The sequence below is a fragment of the Hevea brasiliensis genome, chromosome 1 (genome assembly GCF_030052815.1).
Source record: "Hevea brasiliensis isolate MT/VB/25A 57/8 chromosome 1, ASM3005281v1, whole genome shotgun sequence".
In the NCBI taxonomy this organism is placed as follows: Eukaryota; Viridiplantae; Streptophyta; class Magnoliopsida; order Malpighiales; family Euphorbiaceae; genus Hevea; species Hevea brasiliensis.
The window spans coordinates 126,761,115-126,783,309 of record NC_079493.1 but is presented as its reverse complement, the minus strand read 5'-3'; the positions used below and the strand labels follow the sequence as shown (position 1 = coordinate 126,783,309).

The window sequence follows — 22,195 nt, the reverse complement described above, 5'->3', positions numbered from 1 at the left end:
TTGACCGAAGACACACTTCGACCGTTTGAGGACCAACTGGTTCTGTAACAGCAATTGGAAAACTAGCCGCAAATGGTGGATGTGTTCTGCCCAGGATTGACTGAAAACCAAAATATCGTCAAAAAAGACGAGTACAAATTTTCGTAAGTAAAGTTGGAATACCTCATTCATTAGGGCCTGAAAAGTTGAGGGAGCGTTGGATAATCCAAACGGCATCACCAGGAATTCAAAGTGTCCGTGGTGAGTGCAGAAGGCAGTTTTCTCTATATCAGCAGGATGCATCCCCACCTGAAAGTAACCCGAAAGCAGATCTAACTTTGAGAAGAACTTAGCTCCACCCAATTCCTCCAATAATTCGTCAATAACCAGAATAGGGAATTTGTCTTTGATGGTTTTGGCGTTTAATTCTCTGTAATCAACACAAAGGCACCAGGAACCATCAGCTTTGGGAACCAGAATCACCGGCGACGAGAATGGGGAACGGCTGGGACGGATTATACCCTGCTGTAACATTGCAGCACATTACTTTTCAATTTCATCCTTCTGACCATGAGGGTAACGGTATGGTCGAACTACCACAGGACCAGCTCCGGGGATTAGGGGAATACGATGATCACAAGATCTGCTAGGGGGCAGCCCAGTAGGAGTATTGAATAAAGAAGAAAATTCTGCCAATAATTTCTGGAGTTGGATGTCTGGGTCAGATGAAATCTGCATGTTGTTCAGATCTGAACCGTGGGAAGACCTTGAAGAAGTAATACCCTGCAATGTCACTAAGTGGCCCAGTTGATAAAAGCTCATGCTCATAACGGTGAAATCCCACAGAATGGGTCCTAAGGTTCGAAGCCAATTAACCCCCAAAACCATATCGAAATTGGTTAAGGGTAAAACAAACAAATCAACCATGAAAGAATTATACTTCAGAAGGACCGGAATTCCCTTACAAATACCTGGGCTAGTAAGTTGCTCGCCATTGGCAACGTGTACCTTTAAACCATTCTGTTTGTTTACCACAGCATTCAGTTCCTCAACTTTTGCGGCAGAAACAAAACTGTGAGTGTTGCCGGAGTCGATGAGGATCAAGACTTGCCCAAGCATCCAACTGCCTATCAACCTCATGGACTGGGGATTTCGAATCCCAGTAATGGCATTCAAAGAAATTTCTGGATCAGCTATGAAATCCTCAACATCTTCCGTCTCTTCCAAATCAATCCAGAATAATTTCTTACATTGATGGCCTCGAACAAACAGCTCATCACAATTAAAACAGAGTCCTTTCTTCCGCCTCTCCTCCATTTCATCAGGGGACAGCCGCCTCACTATCCGATTGGTGCGGTTGTCAGGTGGAATTGCAGCGCGACGAGTATCCCTCGCAGCTGAAGAACATGGAAACAGTTTGCGTTCATACAGCCGAGAAATGCTCATAGCATTAACCAAGTCGGTGGGATGGTGAAGCTCCACTTCAACCGCAATGGAGTCTTGTAAACCACTGAGGTATAATTGGACCTTCTGGTGTTGAGTGAGAGTTCCAGCCCGAGACACAAGAGCCTCAAGCGATTACGATAATCCGCGACAGACCCCATTTGCTTCAGTTTAGCTAATTCACCAAGTTTGTTGCTGCGGATTGGAGGCCCAAAATGGAGGTTACATTGGTGAGAAAACTCAGCCCAAGAGGGATTCGGAATGTCATCCAGCAACTGCATGTACCAAAGTTGGGCAATTCCTTCGAGATGGTATGAAGCTAAACTGACCATCTCTTCTTCCGGAGTTTGTTGGTGCTGAAAGAAGTGTTTGCAACGGTTTAGCCATCCCAAAGGGTCATCTTTCCCATCATAGGAGGAAAATCCAGTTTTGTGAATTTTGGTACAGACGAGCTTCCTCCAGATTTTGAGTCGCGATGCAGAAATTCCCTTATCTCTCCGTAAGCTTGCTAGACTTCCAGTGCTGCTGGTTTGGAAATCCTTTTTAGTGGATTCCCATTCCTGAGTTAGAGCATTGAATTTGGCGTGCAGTTCCTTGTTGGATTGTTGCTCGGCTAATAACAAGTTAAAGAGCTTAGCCAGCTGGTCTTGAACAGAATCTCCCATAACTGCAGGCTCTGATACCAAACTGTTAAGGTCCCGGCTAACGGATCTAGTTATGGGTCGATGGGTAGTAGGAGGGGTTAGTGTTTGGGTGTTTGGGTTAGGGTGTTTCCTTGAGCGACCTATGGTGGAAGACAAGAAAAAAATCAGACTCGTTAAAGGGAGCCTGAAACCTCAGTCAAGAAGACTTAAATTGGGTTTTAACCGTCCCTTTATTCCATCAGATTTGTTGAATATATACAAGTGTAGAAATAACTACTCCCTACATACAAGGAGCACTACTTCTATATGGAGGAATAACCTCCCACTAACAACAAGAAAATAGGAAAATGGAGGAATACCCTCCTACAATGCAGGAATGTTGAAACAGAATCAAAACAGAAAGAAAACAACTACTGCTGACTAATTCAGCCACTCAATTACTGGTGACTTGGATTTAGGACCATGGGTATAACGGGAATATACTTGCAGGGGTTTGGTAACAGCAAACCTCAGCGAGGACGCTGAGTCCCATAAGGGGGGTGGATTGTAACACCCTAGGCAAATCCCACATCGACAAAACACGGGAGAGATGCTGAGTTTATAAGTTGGTGGTTCGTAATTCCCAATGAGACGTTTTAAAACTGTGAGGGCTTCGGCCCAGAGCGGATAATATCACTAGTGGGCTGGGCCATTACAAAAGAGTGTCTAGTTGTACGATAACTAAGCTAGCAAAACTAAAAGAATAAAATGAATACCATACCAAACTAATTTTTTCTAATCAACTTATTTGCTGCAACTCTTTGTAAGCTCTTTTTATTGCTTTGATTGATAGAAAGCATAGATAAAGACAACTTTATTATTCTTTTTCTATCTGAAAGTGGAAAATTTTCTCTCTTTTTCATTCTTAGTTTCTGAGGCTATCGATCTCTGTTTTCATCATTTAGCAATTTTCTTTGCCTAAATTAGATAGGAGAGACTCTCCCCCCCTCCTCTGAAAGTGGGTTTGCTTTCTCTTCTTTCTTAGTGGGGTTGTGCGCATAAATAAAAATTCAGTATTTTGGTGGTGGAGTTGGTGCCAATTGTAGAGAGTCTCTTTCGATCCACTTATAGAGTTTGCCTTACTTTGTTTTGAGGTGTTGTATGCATGCAAGGAGCTTTAAAAGAGGTGAAAGATTTTAATGATTCGGTGTTTTCTGCAACTATCCCTTTCTTTGAAATATAATTCCTTGCGTTGAGTTTGGGAGGATTCTCAATTTCTATGGTTGATGAAATCTCTGAAGTCTATGCCGACTAAATAGTGACCAACTCAAGGTTAGAAAAACCTAAGAACTTTACATCGCCCCCTCTAGGTTTGGCCTTCTTTGTACCTCCATGACTTTGAGCTATTTTTGGTATGGAAGGAGTTCTTAATTTGGCTCATTAGTTAATTGGGGGTTGTTTGCTTTGAGGTTCTAATGCCTTGCATATGCCTTTGCTCTTCTCGACATCTATAGAATCCTAATGATTTACCTACGATAATGATGGCGGTAGTAGGTCAACAGCTGCTCCTCCTCTGTGTCTCCTGCCCTTGCTTTGACTTGGGTATGAGTTTGTGCTTCTCGTGTTCTAGGTTGTGGGTTTCTCTTATTGTCATGTATAGAGAACTATATATCAACTTGGACTTGTTTAGTTACATTTGATATATAAACAAAATTGTTTTACCTATTATATTTGGACTTCAGTCCATGTTTTGCTTAATGAACATTCATCTTTTGAAAGAGGAAAAAAAAAAGCATAGACAAATATTTTATTGATTTTAAAGCATGCATCAATTATTTTTTAAATATTCTATCACAATTATTCTAAAATTCTAGTAGTAGGTGGATAATAGCACATGATTAGCTTTAGCTAATCCAAAGCTTTTGTATAAAAAAAAAAATGGAGTGGTTCAAATTTTTAGAATTATTAGAAATTTTACTAGGTATGCTTGGCCAAGGAGAGGCTGGTCATATTTATTTCTTATTTAAGATATATAGCCTCAGGGCTAAAGTTATAAAGAATTTATGATTCTACCTTTCTTTTCTTTTGGAATGGTTATGATTTATGCTTTCCAGGTATAGCATGCAAATGCATGGTATTCTTGATTAAAAACCTACAAGATTATGGTTGAAGGGATGAAGGAAAAATACAAGAAATGGGATCAAGAGGCTCCATGATTTTAAAATTCAAATCTCCTCCAATATGTGAAATTATAAAATATAATTATAGTATTTATAATGGTTTTATTATAACAATCGAATATGATAGGTCTCATAGAATAATATACTCCCTCACATTCAGGCATAAATATTTAGTGTATAAAATTTATAGGCAAATACATATGTGAGTGGCTCAATTTTGAAGTAGGGGTAGATTCTGATACAACTCAACTCAACTCAATTAAACCTTTATCCCAACAAATTTGGGGTCGGCTATATGGATTCGCTTTCTCCACTCTAAACGATTTTGGGTTAAATCCTCAGAAATGTGTAATGCTTCTAGGTCATGTTGTACTACTCTCCTCCAAGTCAATTTAGGTCTATCCCTTTTTTTCTTTCTATCTTCTAACCTAATGTGCTCTACTTATCTAACTGGAGCCTCCGTATGTCTATGCTTCACATGACCAAACCATCTCAATCTCCCTTCTCTCAACTTCTCTTCAATTGGTACCACTCCTACCTTTTCTCTAATACTCTCATTACGGACTTTATCTAGTCTAGTATGGCCACTCATCCACCTTAACATTCTCATCTCTGCAACTCTTCTATTAGACGCATACGACTCTTTCAGTGCCCAACACTCACTACCATATAACATAGCCGGTGGTATGGCTGTACGGTAAAATTTTCCTTTCAACTTATTGGGAATCTTATGATCATATAAAACTCCCGTTGCACGTCTCCACTTCAACCATCCGGCTTTAATCCTATGACTAACATCCTCCTCACATCCCCCATCTACTTGAAGGACTGAGTCTAGATATTTAAAGTGATTACTTTGGGACAGTACCACTCCATTCAAACTAACTCCTTCCCTATCATCAGTTTGGCCTTCACTGAACTTGCAATGCATGTATTATGTATTCGTTATACTTAACTTAAAACCCTTTGACTCTAGAGTACTTCTCCAAAGCTCTAGCTTTCTATTGAATCCTTCTCGTGTCTCATCTATCAGAACAATATCACCCGCAAACATCATGCACAAAGAAATACTCTCTTGTATATGTTTTGTCAATTCATCTAAAACTAATGTAACAAGGTAAGGGCTTATGGCTGATCCTTGGTGTAATCCAATTGAGATCGGAAAATCTCTTATGTCCCCTCCCACTATGCGCACAATAGTAATTGCTCCTTCATACAAATCTTTCAACACTTGTATGTACCTAATAGATATCCTCTTTTGTTCTAACACATTCCATAAGACATCTCTTGGAATACTGTCATAAGCCTTCTCCAAATTAATAAAAACTATGTGTAGATCTTTTTTTCCATCTCTATATTTCTTTATCAAGCTTATAATGAGAAAGATCGCTTCCATAGTTGAACGACCGGGCATGAAACCAAATTGATTGAGAGAGATAGAAGTATCATGACGTAATCGATGCTCCACAACTCTCTCCCACAACTTCATAGTATGGCTCATGAGTTTAATTCTCTTATAGTTTGAGCAACTCTGTATGTCTCTCTTATTTTTAAAAATATGTACTAAAATACTCCTCTCCATTCATCAGACATTTTCTTTGAGTTTAGAATCTTATTAAATAATTTAGTTAACCATGCCACTCTCATATCTCCCAAACACTTCCATACTTCAATTGGTATTTCATCGAGTCTACAGGCTTTACCCACTTTCATTCTCTTAAGTGCTTCATTTACTTCTAAAGATCTAATCCTTCTAGTATAATTCACATTCTTTTCTATTGTTCTATAATCTATATTCACACTATTATCATTTTGACTATTATTAAAGAGATCATTAAAATAATTTCTCCATCTTTCTTTAATGTTCTCATCTTTCACCAACACTTTTCCTTCTTTATCCTTAATGCACCTAACTTGATTGAGATCTTGACATTTCCTTTCTCTCCTCCTTGCTAATCTATAAATATCTTTCACTCCTTCTTTAGTTTCAAGTTTCTCATATAACTTTTCAAAGGCTTGTGCTCTTGCTTGACTAACTGCCTTTTTTGCCTCTTTCTTTGCTATCTTGTACTGTTCATATGCCTCATTATTATTACATTTAGGTAATTTCTTATACCATTCCCTTTTTCTCTTCACTGCCTTTTGTACTTCCTCGTTTCACCATCATCTCTCTTTTGAGGGTGGTCCATGTCCTTTAGACTCTCCAAGTACTTTTCTAGCTACTTCTCTAATCTTTGATGCTATCTGTATCCACATATCATTGGCCTCCATATCCAGCTTCCATACTTCGAACTTGAGAAGCTCATTTTTGAACTTCACTTGCTTTACTCCTTTGAACTCTCACCACTTTGTTCGAGCTACACTATTTCTTCTGACCTTACTTGAATTGTTTCTAAATTTGACATCCAAGACCACCAACCGATGTTGACTTATTAAAACCTCTCCTGGAATGAACTTGCAATCCTTGCATAGAGATCTATTTGTCTTCCTGATTAAGAGGAAGTCGATTTGGCTTATATGTTGCTCACTTTTAAAAGTCACTAAATGTTACTCTCTTTTTATAAAGTAGGTATTTGCTAGTATTAGGTCGTATGCCATAGCAAAATCCAAGATGTTTTTTCCCTCCTCATTTCGACTGTCAAAACTAAAACCTCCATGAACATTCTCATAACTTTGTCTATCACTTTCAACATGTCCATTTAAATCTCTACCAATGAAAACATTCTCTTTATTCGGCATGCTTTGCATTAAATCACCCATATATTCCCAAAACCTTTATTTACTCTCATTGTCTAGTTCTATTTGTGAGGCATAAGCACTAACTATATTTATTGTTTCTCCTTTTAGTACTAGCTTTACTAGCATAATTCTGTCTCCTACTCTTTTCACAGTTATTACTGCGTCTTTCAATGTCCTGCCTATGATTACTGCATCTTTCAATGTCCTACTGATATAGTATAAAGAAAATGAATTAGGTTTAATTCTACCTCTAAAAACTAGCTTAAGAAAAGAAAATTTGTCAAAATCTTATTTATATATAAAATTCAAATATCTCATTTCAAATCAATCGTGAGATAACAAATTTCAAAATAAAAACTATATAACATTTTCATAACAAAAGAACATTTAGAAATGAAAATAGACTTTTCTAATATAGAAATGAAAAATATAAAGGTACTGCAGAACCTAACTATTACCTGTAGATTAAAACAAAAATGATGGTGATGGCGATAGTAGGTCAACAGCTGCTCCTCCTTTGTGTCTCCTGCCCTAGCTTTGACTTGGGTATGAGTTTGTTTTCTCGTGTTCTAAATTGTGGGTTTCTCTTATTGTCATGTAGAGAGAACTATATATCAGTTTGGACTTGTTTAGTTACATTTGATATATAAACAAAATTGTATTACCTATTATATTTGGACTTCAGTCAATGTTCTGCTTAATGAACATTCATCTTTTGAAAGAGGAAAAAAAAAAGCATAGACAAATATTTTATTGATTTTAAAGCATGCATCAATTATTTTTTAAATATTCTATCACAACTATTCTAAAATTCGAAAAGCTTTTCTAGTAGGTGGATAATAGCACATGATTAGCTTTAGCTAATCCAAAGCTTTTGTATAAAAAAAAAAAATGGAGTGGTTCAAATTTTTAGAATTATTAGAAATTTAACTAGGTATGCTTGGCCAAAGAGAGGCTGGTCATCTTTATTTCTTATTCAAGATATATAGCCTTTGGGCTAGAGTTATAAAGAATTTATGATTCTACCTTTCTTTTCTTTTGGAATGGTTATGATTGCTGCTTTCCAGGTATAGCATGCAAATGCATGGTATTCTTGATTAAAAACCTGCAAGATTATGGTTGAAGGGATGAAGGAAAAATACAAGAAATGGGATTAAGAAACTCAATGATTTTAAAATTCAAATCTCCTCCAATATGTGAAATTATAAAATATAATTATAGTATTTATAATGGTTTTATTATAACAATCGAATATGATAGGTCTCATGGAATAATATACTCCTTCACATTCAAGCATAAATATTTAGAGTATAAAATTTATAGACAAATACATATGTAAGTGGCTCAATTTTAAAGTAAGGATAGATTCTGATATTGTATAGAGAAAATAAATCGAGTTTAACTCTATATTTAAAAACTAGCTCAAGAAAAGAAAATTTATTTAAATTTTATATTATATATATAATTCAAATATCTTATTTTAAATCAATCGTGATGTAATAAATTTTATATCATATATATAATTCAAATATCTTATTTCAAATCAATCGTGAGGTAACAAATTTCAAAATAAAAACTATATAACATTTTCGTAACAAAATAATATTTAAAAATGAAAATAGACTTTTCTAATATAGAAACGAAAAATATAAAGGTACTGCAGTACCTAACTATTACCTGTAGATTAAAACAAAAAGGATGGTCTAGATTTCTCCTAGTGTTGGATGTGTTCGTTAATAGGGTTAAAGAAGCATTAAATGTGAGTGTTGGAATGAGCAATAATAATTCAGAAATAATGACAAAGCAAACATTCAACGATGCATTAAATCAAGTACAATGAAAGAGTAGTAGCTATCGGTGCAGTCGAATCTTAAAAATTAAAAAAATCGAGTAAAATAAAACATATAACAGATTAAATTGAACTGAAGAAAAAAAATTATAAATCAAACTTATTTAATTTAATTTAGTCTATTGATTTAGACTTTATCTTAAATTTATGTTGGGCTCATTTCAAATATAATTTTAATTATTTTTTACTATAATTTAAGTTGATCAAGAGATACTATTAACCATAAAGTATACAAATGTATTAAAATAGTTGAGCTGGAGGTATCCGTAATGATTTATGGAAAAAAAGAAATTCCGTTTAACTTTTTCTTGTTGGCATATTGAAACACAAAGTGATTTCAACTCCCAACACACAGAGTCAAGTAATTTTCCAGGAATTAAATGCAGCTTTATCCTTTTCCCCCAGTTTCAACTTCTTTAACCCTTTATACGATAATGGGCTAAAAGCAACTTGCATTTTCACTTGTTTGGCTTTTACCTGTCAGGACTCGAGTATCTCCCCATTTTCGTTATTCATACAGTTATTTATTTATTTAAAAGTTGTCTCTTTCCACCCAAATTTTACCATTGCCTGGTAGTAATTCACTAGTCTAGCATGTTTCAAAAACTGTCAAAACTTCCGCATTAAAACATTACAAGAAATTCAAAGATTTATAAGAACGGAGGATTGGCCATTTGACTAGTTAGTTTTAGCTTTTTTTAACAATAATTCGTTCAAGCTTAATAATTCTATCTCACACTTTATGGACGGATGCCTTTTTTAAATCTATAAAATTCGTGGATTGAAAAGTTTCTTCAAATTTTTTAAAAATCTTTAACCCTTTTTCATTCATTTCATAAAGAAAAAAAAAACTTATAAATTTTTTAAGAACTTGAAAAATCTTGAGTTGTTTATTGTAAGTTTTTGAGTGATTTGGGCTTACTATTTCATAAGTATTCTCAAGGTTTGGGCTTACTTTTCATTGTAGCCACTACGAATCAGCTCATTGGAAGGAATTTACAGCCCCAGCCCAAAATTAATTAACTTTGCCTTACATTTCACGCTCTCCTTCCCATCTTCTTCCTTCATTCCCCGTCAGAGGCTTGCCATCGAAACAAGCCCTATTTGCTCGCCTCTACGAGCTTCTGCAACACTAGAGGTTCCTTCTACAGCTTTTTGTGTTTCTATTGTTGTTAGATTATGTCAGACTGAAGCGTTTTCCTTTGCTCTTTTTTTCGTTTGATTTTCCACAGAATTGGTGTGGGAGATCAAGATAGCTGTTAAAATGATAATAGGTTTTTTAAATAATAAAAATGTTAAATATTTCAAAAATTAATCAGAAAAATTAGAAAAAGAGTCCCTAAATTTGGTTTGTAAAACCCTAAAATCTACTTCAGCAACTACATCGTTTATGTTTGCCTCAAATTCAATTCACCAACTCAATAAACTAAATCCTCAAATATGGCCAAAGATAACAATGTAATGAAGTGGATGAGGCCCTTCCCGATGCAATCGACACTCTTTATCGCCATCTTCTTGAGCTTTCTCCATTCAATTGTTTCATTTATTTCTCTACATTTATGTGTTTAATTGTGTTTGAGTTAGGGATTTTGACTTGAGCTTTTGACCAAGTTTAGTTATTTTGATTGCTATATTTTTTTATTGTGCTAAATTTTCTAATTAAATGAATTAAAAAAAAATGAAATGTTTAAATTTTTTATTAGTTAAAAATACTAAGAAAATATTATCTTTTATTATTATTTTCAGACAATTGGATTAAATTGACCCCAAAATAATAGTTGCATTATAATTAGATCAAAAGTTAATTTTGGGCCTATTAAACATTGATTAAAAGTTCAACGGCCAAATTGACCTCTATTCATAGTATATTAGACTATTGCAATTGCCATAGTTCTTGGAATCACATGGATGCATTTCTTTTGCTTCTTTTTTTAGCCATCATTTTTGCAGTTATGGTTTCTGCTTGTTTGTGGAATTTATCTGTTGTATTTCTGTCTCTAATGTGAATTAATTGTTGTGCACCAGGAAAAAAAAAGAAAAAGAAAGGAATATAAAAACTTCAGTTGATCATTCAATTAACTTCCTGTAACTTTATTTTTCTCCTCTTTAGGTGACTATACAAATCCTCATAGAAGTAGTGGAAAGATTTGGACCTTACTCCACTAGTTCTAATGGACATGGATCAGTCTGAACCCAAGTACGAGCATCGTAAAGAGAGGGATGTTTTAGATGACTCTTCTAGAAGACAACATTGGGATGGAGGGGCATATGATGAAAATGGCACTGAAAAATCGAGCAATTCCAGAGGAGATAAGGAATAAGGATAGGAAGAAAAGCAGCCATGGATAAGACAGGGACAGGCATCATAGAAACAAGGACAGAGAAGCCTCTAAGAAAACTAGTGGAGATATTGCCAAAGATTTGGATAACGAGCAAGATGACTATGTGGATAAGGAGGGTGGCGAGGATAGGAGTAGGGATAACAGGGCAAAGGATAAAGACCATGATCAGGGAAAATCTAGAGATAAGGAGCGTGAGCATGACAAAGATAGGAAAAATCGAGGGAAGGAAACGGAAAGTGAGAGGGAGAGAGATATTGATAAGGAAAGGGGAAGGGAGACGACTAGGGATAGGGAGAGAGGGAGAGAGAGAAAGAAAAGGAAAGAGTGAAGGAGAGGGAGAGAGAGAAATATAAGGATAGGGAGAAGGAGAGAGAAATCGATAAAGGTAGAGAGAGGAAAAAAGGGAGAGAGAAGACGAAGACTAAGGAGAGGGAGAGAGAGAGAGAGAGAGAGAGATCATGATTAAGAAAGATTAGAGAGAGATAAGATGAGCAAAAGAAGCCATGAAGAAGACTATGATAGAAGCAAAGATGATATGGTTGAAATGGGCATTGGGAATGGCAAATATATTGATGGTTTAAAGCAATCAAAGGTTTCTTTTGATGATGATGATGATAAAAATTTTGAAGGCACATCTATTGAAGGATACTCATCTACATTAGAATTGGAAGAGCGCATTGTGAATAAGTATAAATGTCCATTGATCTTCTATTCTTTTTTCCCCATACCTTTTCAATATAAAAATTTTACTGTTAGTTTTTTTTTCTTCTCATAATAAATTGATGATGGATATGTCTTCCTTGCTTGGATACTAATATTACAAGTAGTGGCTATCTAGTTACTAGTTGCAACCTTTTCATAGGAAAAAAGAAAGTGCTTGTTGCATTTGATGGTTGTCCATGCTTCATATAAAAAGCTTGTTATCAATTGCTTATAATAATAACCATATAATTTGCATGAGATGACTAAGCATTTCTAGTGTATGTGTTTTTTTTTTTCTTTTTTTTCTCCATTTCTCTATTTCTCATTGTTTAATTTTGTTAAAATTTTTAAGTTCATATAAGATTTTGAAAGTTAATGCAAAAGAGTGTATGTGTACATTTGTAATTGGTATTAGAAAGAAAGTTTAAAACCATATACAATTATTTTAGTCTTGTTGATATTGAAACAAGTATCAAATATTTATAATCTATATAAATACAGAAGTGGATTTTGAGAGAACTTTTAAAAAGACATGGGTGACAAAAAATTTTGATGTAGACAAAGGACTTCTAAGCATTATTATATTACAAAAATTCCCTAAATAGGCTACAAGTTTTCCTAATTCTAATGGTATTACTGTAATTGATTACAGTTTCTTTCACAAAGGAATAGGAAACTTGCTTTCATGATTTGGTTTAAGTAATGTGATATTGATCTCTGCGCCTTTTTATTTGTCCAGGATGAAAGGATAAAGAAAAATTCAGAAGTTGGTTTGGAGGTTTTAGGATGGGCTAATAGAAGTCATAAACTTGAGGAGAAAAAGAATGCTGAAAAGGAGAAAGCTAAGCACCTCTCACAAATTTTTGATGAGCAGGTTATTTATTCTTAGAAGTGTTTCCTTGTAATATGTGTTACCAGCCATAACTTATTTTAATGTGATTTTAATTGTTGATATTTTGGGACAATATTGTTCAAGGAGAGAGTGAAGAGGAGGAGGCAGGTGAGCATGCTGCTCGTATGATTTCTTCTCAATAATAGCTAGTATATAAGAAGTTGATTTGAAAGCCACATAGACTTAGAACCACTCATTTTCATATTTTATTAGATTATCCATGTAGAGCACAATGCACAAATGCAAGTGTAGGTGCAAAAGCATAGTGAGATATGGGTCCAGTGCTTTAGGAACCTTCAAGCATGGCACCTTTAATAATACATTTGCTTTCCACACTTAAGTGTGAGCCTCTTTTGAAGTGCCAGGTGCAAGAGTTATGTGTTATTAAAATTAATTTATTTTATCCTTAAAGATACTGACTACTGAGGTTCTACTTTGAAAGGGCTATAATATTTAACATGCACAAAAATGATCAAAATACTATCCATAAGACTGCTGGAGCTTGCTTTCTCTTTTCTTTGGCTTTGCAGCTGGTAGGATTTCCAGCTTTTCTCAAAGCCAAAGCAACTGGTATTGGAGATAAGGACACAAGAAAACAAGCCCACTCAATCCAGATAGTTAAGCAAGTTTCAAATTGAAAGCATCAACTTTACAACCGTAATTCAAAGATATTGACATTGATTTAGATGAAATAGATTTAGAAGACATTGAAGGATATCAGACTATTAGTGATGATGAAAATGTTTTGAGGACTTGGGAGTGAGAAATATGATGATGACTGGTAGTATATTCTAGAATATTCAGCTTTATTCATGGCATAAGTAGTTCCTTATATTATTACTGTATACAGTTTTCATTTAATGTGTATTTGTTAATACCTTTGAATTTTTAATGGTTTCATGGTTATAATTGGTTAGGATTTGAAAGTAGGATGTTAGGGATTATAATTTTTCATACAATGTTTTATGGATGATTGCATTATCTATGTTCTAATTATTGCACTAATTTTCAACATATTATTTTATTAACTACTTTTTAGAAATTCTGCTCCTTGCTTTAATCATGTCATTTCTTTTTTTAGCTCTTTAGTCAATGGAGAGACGTGTTGCCTTGAATGCATGTTTCACTTTTGATTAACTTCTTGTAGTTGTGTCTGCTTTACTTGTTAAAGAGTCGTTATGATAAATCAAATGAGCAAACATAAATTTTGGGATGTGTTTATTGTTGTTAATGAATTCAGATACCTTGTCATAGCTAATTTTGGGACTTAGAGTTCAATATGGTGGTGCTAAATTTGGAGTTTGGACTCTAATTTGAGGTGTGGTTCTTCAGAACTGTCGCTGGGCAGCTCCACAACTGCAAGTGATTGCATTAGAGATTGTAGCAGTCACAAGGATTTGTTCCTTAAACTTGGGGTCTGACTTGCTGTCACATACTGAAAACAAGCTTTTCTGTTTCTCCTTTGTTTAGATGCCCAAGAAACAGAAAGAGTGAAAGACCAACCTATGGCAGTAATTAATGTGTTAAATTGGTTATTTGGTTAGGTAGTTCATCTTAGGCTGTGTTTCTTTGTTCCATTATGACCTATTTTTTAAGTGTAAAAATTAATTTGTCACTGCTGATGTGGTGGATGTTGAAAATTTTCGGCTCTGTAATAATATTAAGCCTTATTTTTATGATTTTGGATTATTTCCTTGTTTTAACAGATGACTCCCAGGGAAGCCTTTAGGATGATTTCTCATAAATTCCATGGAAAGGGGCCTGGCAAAATGAAACAAGAAAAGCGCATGAAGCAATACCAAGAAGAATTGAAGTTGAAGCAAATGAAAAATTCAGATACACCATCACTGTCTGTGGATCAGATGAGGGAAGCCCAGGTTCAGTTAAAGACACCCTACCTTGTCTTTAGTGGTCATGTTAAGCCAGGGTATGAGTTGTCTTTCCAAACATTTCAAATATTGTGTGTGACTACTGCAGAGGTTTTCTTGAGGAAAATGGGAAAGTAGTTTAAAAAGAAGTAAATCACTTTTGATAAATTAAGAATTTCTTGAGGAATATCATTTGACAGCTATTAAACCCTCTGCAACAGAATATGAAAGATCCTTGTCTAGCAAATTGTTGATATTCTATTTTAGAGATTTTGTCTGGAAGCTTGAGGAATAGTGGGTTGTGTAGGGTTGCAACAGGAAAAGAAACAAGTTCTTTCTGAGGTTATCACGACTGGAAGTAGGGGGATGGAATATTGCTTTGCACAGCGACATGAATAATAAATTTAGGAGTATTTGTGGTTCTATCAATGCTATTTGATAGAAAAATTAAGAGTTACATAGAATAAACTTGGTGTCTAATTGGATTGAAATTGCTGTTGACATTGAAGAAAAATAACAAAAAAGTAGGATTCATACCTGGAACTTCTTAGGTATCACCAAGAAGGTCCAATAGGCATCACATCTAGGGTTAGAGTTGCCTTAGGGTTTGTTTAGATAAGTGTGTTTAAAATTCTCTAGGATATGAATTTATGTGGCTAGTAGTCCATGTAGCTTGGATTGTGACAATTTCATATTCAAATGCCCCGTAATTTTGAATTCTCATCACATCCATTATTCCAATGAAAATGAAGTATTACTAATTGCTTAATCTGAAACATTGCTGCCCAGAGAGTTCCAGCGAGGCCTCTAACTCCTAAAATGAAGGATAAACATCTAAATAATTACCCTCAAGCTAATTCACTTCATTTATATTAATAAGAAAACTTGAGTAAAAAAAACACTACCAAACTGAATCTAGACCACAAGTAGGGATTATTTGATCTTTCATCTTGCTATTTGTAGAACTTGTTGGCTGCATCATGGTTTCATGTTGTTGTCTTCTGTCATTTTGTTGATGTCTATCCAACCTCCAGTGTTGTTGGTGGTTTGCTTGCCATTCTCGGTTGTCCATAGCTGCATTTTAACATAGGCTAAGAAATATTTGAATTGCAACCTTCTATAGAAGATAATATATAGTATTGTGATTCTTCTTTTGGACGTCATATTTTTCTATCAGAAGAGATTTTTAGTCTTAAAATTGAATATGAGTTCCACACGTCATATGCGGATAATCTATCTTTTTTTTTTTTCAGGTTGAGCACTTCTTGGGAATAAAACGCACGGTGGAGCATGGGAAATATAACACACAAAAGAAGCCTAAAACAGTTTATGGAACTTAGAACAGTTACAAGGAGCTGCTTGGAAGTTGTTGCTACTGATACTTATTCAATACCCTTGACCCTGAAAAGTGTGGCATCCATTTGTTTGTTCTATTGGCTGTAAATAAAAGTTTCATATGTCATAGAAGAGAACCTTCAAATTTTGTAAGATGGATTTGTAGGGTTTTTGATGGAGAGTGTGAATGAGAAATTATTTGATAATTTTGATGATTCTTTCGGCTTAGGTAGAGTTTGGTGGCGTGGCCAATGGATCGATCTTGACTGATTTTGGTGTCGGTCACCTTGGTCATTAATTTAAATTTCATTTTCTGTAATTTAAAAAATATAATTATTTCATTCACTATAATTTTTTTTTTAAATATGTTACCTAACACTTTATTTGGATTGAGAAGAAAAGAAGAGAAGAAAAAAAGAAAAGAAATTTAATTTTTTAAAATTTTTTTATTTGGACGGAGAATTGAAGAGAAAGGAAGGAAAAGGAGGAGAAATGAAAAAAAAATTTAATCTAAAATATTTTTCTTTAAATTGATAAAAAATAAAAAAAAATGATGATTAAAATATTGAAATATGTTTTTACAATATAAACATAAGAAATTAAATAGAGATATAATAATATTTATCTTATAAGAAAAAATATATTTTCTTTTTATTTTAATAATTTATCCAAATGATATAGAATAAATTAATTTTTTTTTTCTCTTTAATTTTATTTTATTTTCCTTGCCAAGTTAGTGATACAAATAAAGGGTAAAAAAAATTTGATTAGACCGAAGAATAGAGAAAAATAAAAATTAATTCATTAATTTTTATAAAAAATTGTAATTTTTCTAACCTTCAAGCGGATGGATCAGGCCGATTCGAGGTAAATTTTACCCATAAAGTCATCCGCGTTCTTAAAATCGAAAAAAAAAATAGTAATTTTTCCAAATTTGCAGTAATTTGTAACCGCAATAGAACATCTCCTTCCTTGAGCGAAACGCTACTGTCTGTCCTTACCCTACTCTTTCTGCTGTACTCCTTTAACTCGCCAGTCAATTTCGTTCGATTCTCTCTCCCCGCGAGCTCACTGTTGCTTTGGTCAATGCGAACCCTAATACTCTTCCGCCGAACGACAATGGCGATCGACCCTTTGCTGGTAGGGTTTTATCCTCTCTCTCTCTCTCTCTCTCTCTCTCTCAATTTCAGCATTTTTTCCCCCATTTTCTTCTTTCTCCACTTTTGTCTTATTTTGTCTCTGCATTTGCTTTACTCGGTTTCTCTCTTATTACATGTTAATGCCTCTTCCCTATCACTCTGCAATTTTTATTTTATTTTATTTAATAAAGTTGTTCCGTTGTTTTGCGCCCTTGCATGCATTATTATTGTTATTATTATTTTTTTTTATCTTTTTTGTTTATTTGGTGGGGCTTTGGTTTAGGGCGCAATTTTGCATAAAGCTTGAATTTTTATTCTACCTACTTTGGATATTATTGCAGTTTGCGTTATGGAGTTTAAACTGGTTATTCTTTTTTCCTCATCAAGAAACACATTGAAAAAGAACCCATTTCAATGCCAGTGACACCGAATCGTTGCTGGTTAGATTTTGTTACTTGAGGAGATGTCGAACTTCAATAATTGTTAGGAATATTAGTTGTTGTTTCGCCACTTTCTTTCGTAATATCACTGATGCCTAAGTTGATTTGGGATTGATGTTGATTTATGACTGAAGCAAGTTTTGGCAAATTTTCACTTTCGAAATTGTCTGCTTTGCGTCTCTTCGCGCTTGTGTTGGAATAAGAAGCATTAATGGCGATTTTTCCCCTCCTTGGAACTTGCTACCCTGGATTAGGAGTAGAGTGATGGGTTTGTTTGGTTGCCATTTTTGCTTCAATTAAAAGAATAGTGCACCATGGCATATTTATGGTTCTCCAGAATTAAAATAGTAATGTTAGGATTTTGGTTCAATTTGAGATCTCTAAAAACATTCTTCACTAGGAATCCAGATAAAAAAACCTTATCCATAATGTCACTAGAATTTGTTGAAATTGAAATGGTTTTCAAATGAAATTCTGAACCATGCTGAAAAATACTTAAAGTTAGGCTTTCTTTCCTTAAATTGTTTGGTTTCTTTTATTTTTCTAAACTAGATACTGTTAGATAGAAACCAATGTCTTGATTTTAACTGATGATCTGTCTGCTTGTTGAAGGAAAGTCGGAATGCACTTCGACTAAATCCCAGACCATGTGGATTATCTTTGTTATTTTATTAGTGCAACTTGGAGATGCTGCTTCTTTTTAAGCAATTGGATTTGTGGCTTAATTTCAAGTCCTGGTAAGTTAAGATATTTTCATATTTTGTGTCTGATGGCTTAGTTTTCTTGTTTCTTTTGCTTGTTCATGAGATATGGATGTTTTGTAAGTGCAGGATGGCTTCCTTTTGAAGAATTTTTTTACCAAGTCTGCTGGAAGAGGGGAAATTAGTTTGTTTTAAACAGGGGAGACTTATTATTCAACTCTGATGGCTGCATTTGTTCCTATAGATTTAAGTTCTGATAGTGATGAGTTGATAGAAGATGATGACTTTGATGCGTCACCTATAAGGAGATCTACTGAGTTTAGGCTTCTTCCATCTTGGGCTACTACAGCAGGCAAAAACTCTTGGTGTATGTATCAGACTTCCCTTTATTTTTCTTTTGATTAGTTATCCAATATCTAACTCCAAACCTCCTGATGCCATTTTATTCTTGGTAGGTCATGTTGTTGGTAGAACCTTCTACCTTACGTTATTGAGAATTGAAAGTTGAATGTATTGTTCTTTCCTAATCGTGGGGCACTAATTAAATTTGCAGGCTATGGCTGGCATACTGAACATATATCTCCCAGAATAGCATATGGTTCTAATGGGTTCTCATCAAGTGTAAATGATCATTCATTGCTAAATTCTTCACGTTGGCTAACTACAAAAGCTGATCATTCTCTATATTTTATGGGGAATGGGAATATGGGTCAGAATCTTGATATCTATGGAAGCACGTACCATTTGGCAAGGCCAAGTTTAACCAATAGTAAGGGCTATATGAGGGACCATTATGGAAGGCACATTTATGAGGATTTTTTGATGTATGAAAACAACGGAAGAAGGAAACTACCCCCAAAGCAGAAGGCCATGGTCGAACTAACTGAGAAAGAAGAGGTTGCCGTGGCGATGCTGAAAAGTATGGTCCAAAAAGATACATACGGGGTTGCTCGATTGGTGGAGGATGAAGTGTCGCACTGGTTCAAGACAGTGGTGTCAGGAGCTGAGTCTGAGTTAGAGGAAGAGGGTAATTTTCTTAATTTAATCTCTTAGTGTCAAATTATTTGCTTACTGAATCTTTTTTTAGTGCAGTAATGGCTAAGGACGTAGAGAAAGCTACCTTTGCTGAGAAGGTGAAGGCCCGAAAGAGGGTGAGGTCTGCAGCCGCTGCTGCTGGGACGTCTGGCAAGAAGGCGAAGACACAAGCAACGGTGGTCATTCTAAGAGACCGAGCTGACTCCCAACTACGCCCAGTTGGCACGGCAGGGCTCAAACCAAGCACTTCCCGACCTGAGATTGGTCCTATTGATCCGCTACCTTCCCAAAAAGGGAGTGATGTCAATTGATCCGCTACCTGGGGCGCAATGTTCTTCTTCCGGGTGATAGGGCTCAGTGCAACGTTGAGGAAGACAAGGACCTAATGATCCAAACCATGAACCTCTGCTTTGAGGTGGCGGCAGTGAATAGTCTTTTCCAAGAAAAGTACCAAGCTTACCGCTCTAGTTACAGGGATATAGAGGTGGAGAACACCCTCCTAAAACAAACCATTGGAGACGTCACTTCCAAGAACAAAGGGCTTGAATTGGAGCTGAAGACTTCAGAGGGAGTAATAGTCAAACTCCAAGAAGAATTAATGGCTGCCAAAGCCAGGCATGCCGCCGAAGTGGATGGTTATAAACAGAAGATTGCTTCTTTGGGGGACCGTCTAGAGCAATCGCCAAACAATTGAAGCTGAGGCATCCAAACATGGACTTTAGCTGGGTGAATGACATCCTGCCAGGGGATGGGGACAATGGTGGGGATGGCAAGGGTGAAAATGCGCTTGAGTTTTAGACTTGTAATTTTTTACTTTTATTAATGAAAGAATCCTTTCTTCATGTTTGACTCTCCCTTTTTTTTTTTTTTTTTAAATATATTATGATGGTCGAGCTATCATCATTATGTTCTTCTTTTATATGTCTAGGTGTATTTGTAATGTGCTAAATAGTGAATATCCAAGGTATGATAGTATTCTTAAGTGATAATAGTTTACTTTGTTAACTTCATTAAGAACTGTGATAATAGATTATGGATTTAAGCATGTGGTTAATAGATGGAAGGGTTGTGTAAAATGAATTGAATGATAAGAGTAAGGGTGTTAATGAAATAATGAAAAGAAGGAATGATTTATGGGGGGGTAATTATTACCCTTGTAATTTTTAACCTTTCATTAATATTATTTGGACATTTAAAGAGATTATGTTAACTATTAACCTCATTAATTTTTATATCTTCTTGAAGACTTAAATGTTAACCTTGAGAGGTTAGGTAATACGAGATATTGATAAGTGTATAATGTATTTTTATGCCTAATTCAGTTGATTAAAGTATAATTATCTATTAGGCATATGCTTAGAGAGTTGTTGAAATAATTGTGTTAAATGGAGAAATTGTTAGCATTTGTATTAATTTGACTATTGCTGTATTTTTCAGGGTTTTTGTGAAGTCCCAGAGCATAGAAGTGTGGAAGGAAGCTTTGTTGATACAAAGTACACGGGTCGTGTAAGCACAACCATGGACCGGTGTAACATTCTGCCAGAAGAAATCCAGAGAACCGAGGAAGAAACAAAGTACACGGGCCGTGTAACTTGACCCGTGTAAATCCTGGAAACCCGTGTAACTTTCTGTGTCAATGCAAAACATACCCACTCAGCTCCAGTAGTTTACATGGCCTTGGGCTATGTAGTGATACACGGGCCATGTATCCGTTGACAATCAGTTTCCTGATTTTGTTTCAGTTGTAGTTTTTGACAAAGACTCTAAAAACCTAACCCTAGACCATTTATTGTAAATAAAAGAGGCAGCAGCCGACTCAAAGGAGACCATCCAAAAATTCAGTAGTCTCTCCATTCGTCTTTTAGAATTCTTCTTTTTCTTCTTTAATTTTCTATAAGTCATGAACATGAGTGGCTAAGTTTTTAATTCAGTTCAAGGGATTCAAGTTCTTTTGCTTGATTTGTGAGACCAGGTTCTTAATTTAATTTATGTCTTTTTGAATATCTATTATTTTTTGATTTCATTGTCTTTGATCTATTGAATGATCTACTAAAAAGGCCTATTAGTTAATTATTTGATGTGGTCAATTGCTAGTTCATCTTCATAATCCGTAATTGTTGTGTAAGATTGAACATGAGTAACAATTAAGTTTTATTGATTATGATCTCAGTTTTCAATAATAACCTAAGGAAACAATAGGGTGGATTAAATGATTTATGCTTCATAAATTGTTGTTCAGCTTAACTACTTCCTTTTCTTAAAGCAGTTATTAATTTGATGAGGATTGCTTAATACCAACTCAGTTAATAATTAGAGTCAGTAAGAGTGCTGAGCTCGAGCTGATGAGCATAGGGAAGTCAGGGGTTTACCTCGCTGTTTGGTAAATCTATGTTACGTATTCAATAAGATATAATTGTATTTCTTTTTGTCTATGATTGAATCAATGCATTGGAATGAGAATTACCTTGGACTGAAATTTGTTTAATTCGAGAGTTTCTTATTTAATTTTAGATCTTAAATTTGGATTTGTGATTTCTTCTTTGGATTTGCGAATTAACCCCCCTCAACCTTTGTTTCTTTTTCCAGTACACAAGTGCATGAAATTTAATAATTCAGTTTCTAGGGTTTGACCTGGACTTATCACTTATTGCAGAAAATATTTTCACAATTGGTGATTTCAGTTAATTTGATTTCTGGTGGATTCAACACCTATCAGATATCCTTGGTAAAGAAGTAAGTCAAGGAATAACGAAAGCATGCTGGTGTAAAAAGGAGGAAAATATAGCAATTTCTAGCAAATTTGGGCAAAGGTGATTTTTAGGGAAGCAAATCCTATGCCTAGATGTGGGATTCTTTAAACAACAAGGCAACAATGCTATTTTTTTTAATTAATTTTCATTTCCAGCTGTCACCTAGGACATCTTGTGA

At 34.9% G+C, this 22,195-nt stretch overlaps 2 protein-coding genes across 4 annotated transcripts; both read left to right on the top strand.

The window, feature by feature from the left end:
- Window positions 1-8,007: 8,007 nt before the first annotated feature.
- On the top strand, window positions 8,008-16,158 carry LOC110662360 (SART-1 family protein DOT2). Its single transcript, XM_058128624.1, has 5 exons — window positions 8,008-8,031; window positions 9,781-9,951; window positions 12,597-12,731; window positions 14,456-14,626; window positions 15,871-16,158. Exons 1-5 carry the CDS (start codon window positions 8,008-8,010, stop codon window positions 15,955-15,957), a joined length of 588 nt encoding a protein of 195 aa, XP_057984607.1. The 3' UTR covers window positions 15,958-16,158.
- A 710-nt stretch (window positions 16,159-16,868) lies between these two features.
- LOC110661321 (uncharacterized) lies at window positions 16,869-21,233 on the top strand. Of its 3 annotated transcripts, XR_009151086.1 has the most exons (6): window positions 16,869-17,092; window positions 18,149-18,268; window positions 18,362-18,599; window positions 18,786-19,259; window positions 19,325-20,069; window positions 20,705-21,233. XR_009151086.1 is itself a non-coding variant. In XM_021819911.2 (5 exons), the coding sequence occupies exons 3-5, from the start codon at window positions 18,455-18,457 to the stop codon at window positions 19,576-19,578; spliced, it is 873 nt and encodes a 290-aa protein (XP_021675603.1). In that variant the 5' UTR covers window positions 16,869-17,092; window positions 18,149-18,268; window positions 18,362-18,454; the 3' UTR covers window positions 19,579-20,109. The 3 variants fall into 3 exon arrangements, 2 of the variants coding, with proteins under 2 accessions (XP_021675603.1, XP_021675612.1); XM_021819911.2 differs by lacking the exon at window positions 20,705-21,233 and having other exon boundaries at window positions 19,325-20,109; XM_021819920.2 differs by lacking the exon at window positions 20,705-21,233 and having other exon boundaries at window positions 18,144-18,268; window positions 19,325-20,109.
- The last annotated feature ends 962 nt before the right edge of the window (window positions 21,234-22,195 follow it).

Bases quoted from the DNA above. Each gene is read 5' to 3' on its own strand.
- LOC110661321 (XM_021819911.2), top strand. From the start codon at position 18,455: ATGGCTGCATTTGTTCCTATAGATTTAAGTTCTGATAGTGATGAGTTG. The intron at 18,600-18,785 runs GTATGTATCAGA...TTAAATTTGCAG, and splicing joins AGCAGGCAAAAACTCTTGGT to GCTATGGCTGGCATACTGAA. The intron at 19,260-19,324 runs GTAATTTTCTTA...TTTTTAGTGCAG, and splicing joins GTCTGAGTTAGAGGAAGAGG to TAATGGCTAAGGACGTAGAG.
- LOC110662360 (XM_058128624.1), top strand. From the start codon at position 8,008: ATGGTTATGATTGCTGCTTTCCAG. The intron at 8,032-9,780 runs GTATAGCATGCA...TTTTCATTGTAG, and splicing joins TTATGATTGCTGCTTTCCAG to CCACTACGAATCAGCTCATT. The intron at 14,627-15,870 runs GTTCAGTTAAAG...TTTTTTTTTCAG, and splicing joins ATCAGATGAGGGAAGCCCAG to GTTGAGCACTTCTTGGGAAT.